Below are 2725 nucleotides of genomic sequence, written 5' to 3'. Positions count from 1 at the left end.
GTTTACTTAGTTCGGAGTATTGTAAATGTCAGGAAATCAAGTCAAAGGAAAAACAGATAACTGCTCTGGGTGTTTTCATAGGTGGATTCTGGTAACTTCTTTTGCACGGTGTGTTACCTTAAGAGTACGGAGCCCCGCAGGGGACATGGGAGAAAAAAAAAATTAAGACAGACTTTTGCGAGATCTCGCAAAAGTTTTGCAAGATCTCGCAAAACAAACTCTGGATCTCGCAAAACTTTTGCAAGATCTCACAAAACAAACTCGGGATCTCGCAGGCCACCAGCTCGAAGCCGACCGGGAGGTCGAGGCACGATGTGCCGGGAAGGCGGTGTTCCTCCCGGCTGTAGTAGGTCTCGACTTCCCGTTAGCTTCGAGCTAGTGGATGTCAGATCTCCGAAAACGTCGGAGCACTTTTGCAAATATGTGATGTCTTGTAAACCGAACAGGTATCTGACGTTTACACAACTACATTCACGCCTGAAAATATCTTAAAAGTGTATTTTGTGACCCAGAAAGAGTAATATTACAACTGAGTAGCTGCCGCCATCGTTGGAATTCAACTTTTCAACTCCCGAGTTTGTTTTGCAAGATCTTGCAAAAGTTTTGCGAGATCCCGAGTTTGTTTTGCGAGATCCTGAGTTTGTTTTGCGAGATCTCGCAACGGGGCTGCTTGCACTGGTTAACCTACAGAAAATGACCATGGAGTGATTGTTCCCTTGGCTTGATGGAGACTTCAAGCTTTATTTTCTTTTACTCTTACTATTCCTTTTAGCCACAAATAGATTCTAAAAATCCAATATACATTAGCGGTATATTCAGACAGAAAAAACAATGAGCTAAATGTTTACCTCTGTTAATGGTGGGGTCCAAAATCTGAGCTAAAAGGCTGGACTTACAATTATCAGGTAAACACAAATATGAATAAATATTAAAATAATATTAAAATAAATACTACTGGCTTAGATGGAAGGCTAATAACATGTACAGCAGGGGGTCAATGGGACATTTTTAGATGAGCTTCTGTCATACATCTATAAACTGCAATGAGTTCACAGTGGCTCCAAGAGGCAAAATAGTTACCTGAAATAGCTAACCTGAAAAAAGGGCTTTACCTTCAATGGTCCAGTCATATTGACAGTTAGATAATAGAGTAACACCAGTGGAGAGGCTACAGCTCAGGAGGTAGAGCAGGTCAACTACCAATCAGAAGGGTGGTGGTTTAAGCTCTGGGTACTCGAATCTGGATGACCAAGTATCCTTGGGCAAGGATAACACAAAAAAGCACTTAGGTGTATAAAAAGTGCTTGGATGAGTGAGGCATCTTGTATATTGAAAAACTAGATAGATTGCCCATTTTCTCACCGGACATATTATAATATCGTTATCTTTATGTCCTAAATTGCCCTACTGCCACAAAACACACTGAAAACACGGATAAATACTCACTTGGAACCCAACCAGCAATTACAAAAAAATGAGCTTAGAGGGAAAGGTTACTGGTTGCTCGATCATGTCTTTCTACAATGTCTGTAACTGCCTCTCTACCCCACCCACACTCTCACCCAAAGGGAGCGATCATCAGAAAAAGGGCCGGACTTCTCTTCATTTAATGCAAGCTTGGGGATGGCTTGAATTTATGGGAGTCCCATGAGAGCCAGAATAAAGGTTTGGGGCTTTTCACTGCTGCTTCAGCTTCTGGTGTGACTATATGCTGCCTGCTGCATCTGGAAACTCTGCAACAACTTTTGCAACAGGCCAATAAACATGACGCACAGGACATGGAATCAAACTTACTCTGACTGAAGAAATTCTTATTTGTCCTATTTTAGACTTTTTCCTGAATTTCACTGCCAGGAGAGCTACGGAGTACAGGGCACAAGTTCTTAAGGAGTCAGCAACACTGCAAGGTATGCATGCTTGATGGCTGAGTCTTAAACATTTATGCTTGTTAAAGCTTGTTCTGTGAGTGTGTACAGGGTTTTGAGTGCAGTATTCAAATGCATCTCTTTTTTAATCGTTTTTCCTTTACCCCTGTTAGAGAAGTCATGGTCCCCTCCATGCACTGGCTCCTGCTGCTGTGGGGACTTCAGGGTCTGTTGGCACAGGACTATGAAGAAGGCGATGAAGAACCAGCGGTAACCCCTAAGAAGAAGAACAAAGTATATTCTTCAAACTTCATACCTCCAAATGGCAAATGTAAGTTTTTTGTTTCAAGAATTTCTAAGAAAACCAGAGTCTACTTTTTTTCTTTTCCACTAATACTCTAATTTGGAGGAAGTGGTGTGGAATTTGTTCAGGTAAGGAAACAGTACAGCTACAGGTGTAAAAAGTAGAACATGATATTCAACAAGGACATCGCTGCAGGATGCAATCCACCTGGATTGATCGTATCTCTGAGGCTTCTCAGAATCATCCATCTCCCTCGTGACCATTCAGTGCTCTGTTACCCAAACGTTTTATTCGCTCAGAGTCCTGTTTCCCCAGGCACATTCTCTCTGTGACATATTCCCGTGAAGATTAATGTGATTTATCCTCAGCCTGTATTAGATCTGTGACCTCCTTCCACCAAGGTTGGTGCAGCAAGTTGAGTTACTTTTATTTTCTTTTTAAAATGACATGTCACATTCACAAAGTCATCACACTGTTCTGGAAAAGCGATCAGCCTATAACAGTCAATAAACCTAATAAATCACCTTTCCCCCCTCTAGAGGACAGTCTGATAAAA

At 41.7% G+C, this 2725-nt stretch overlaps 1 protein-coding gene across 1 annotated transcript in view; it reads left to right on the top strand.

Moving 5' to 3' along the window:
• The first annotated feature begins 1633 nt into the window (after positions 1 to 1633).
• Positions 1634 to 2725, top strand: part of LOC102210360 (collagen alpha-1(XXVIII) chain-like) — a 46425-nt gene continuing 45333 nt past the window's right edge. The window contains exons 1-2 of the mRNA XM_005744284.1: positions 1634 to 1907; positions 2039 to 2196. Of these exons, the coding sequence (XP_005744341.1) occupies positions 2046 to 2196 (151 nt within the window). The 5' untranslated portion in view covers positions 1634 to 1907; positions 2039 to 2045. The remainder of the gene's footprint in view (positions 1908 to 2038; positions 2197 to 2725) is intronic.

This window comes from Pundamilia nyererei, unplaced genomic scaffold (genome assembly GCF_000239375.1).
Source record: "Pundamilia nyererei isolate P.nyererei 1_Seehausen unplaced genomic scaffold, PunNye1.0 scaffold00141, whole genome shotgun sequence".
Classification (NCBI taxonomy): domain Eukaryota; kingdom Metazoa; phylum Chordata; class Actinopteri; order Cichliformes; family Cichlidae; genus Pundamilia; species Pundamilia nyererei.
Note: the sequence above shows the minus strand (reverse complement) of the source record. Positions and strands in the feature narration are given on the sequence as shown.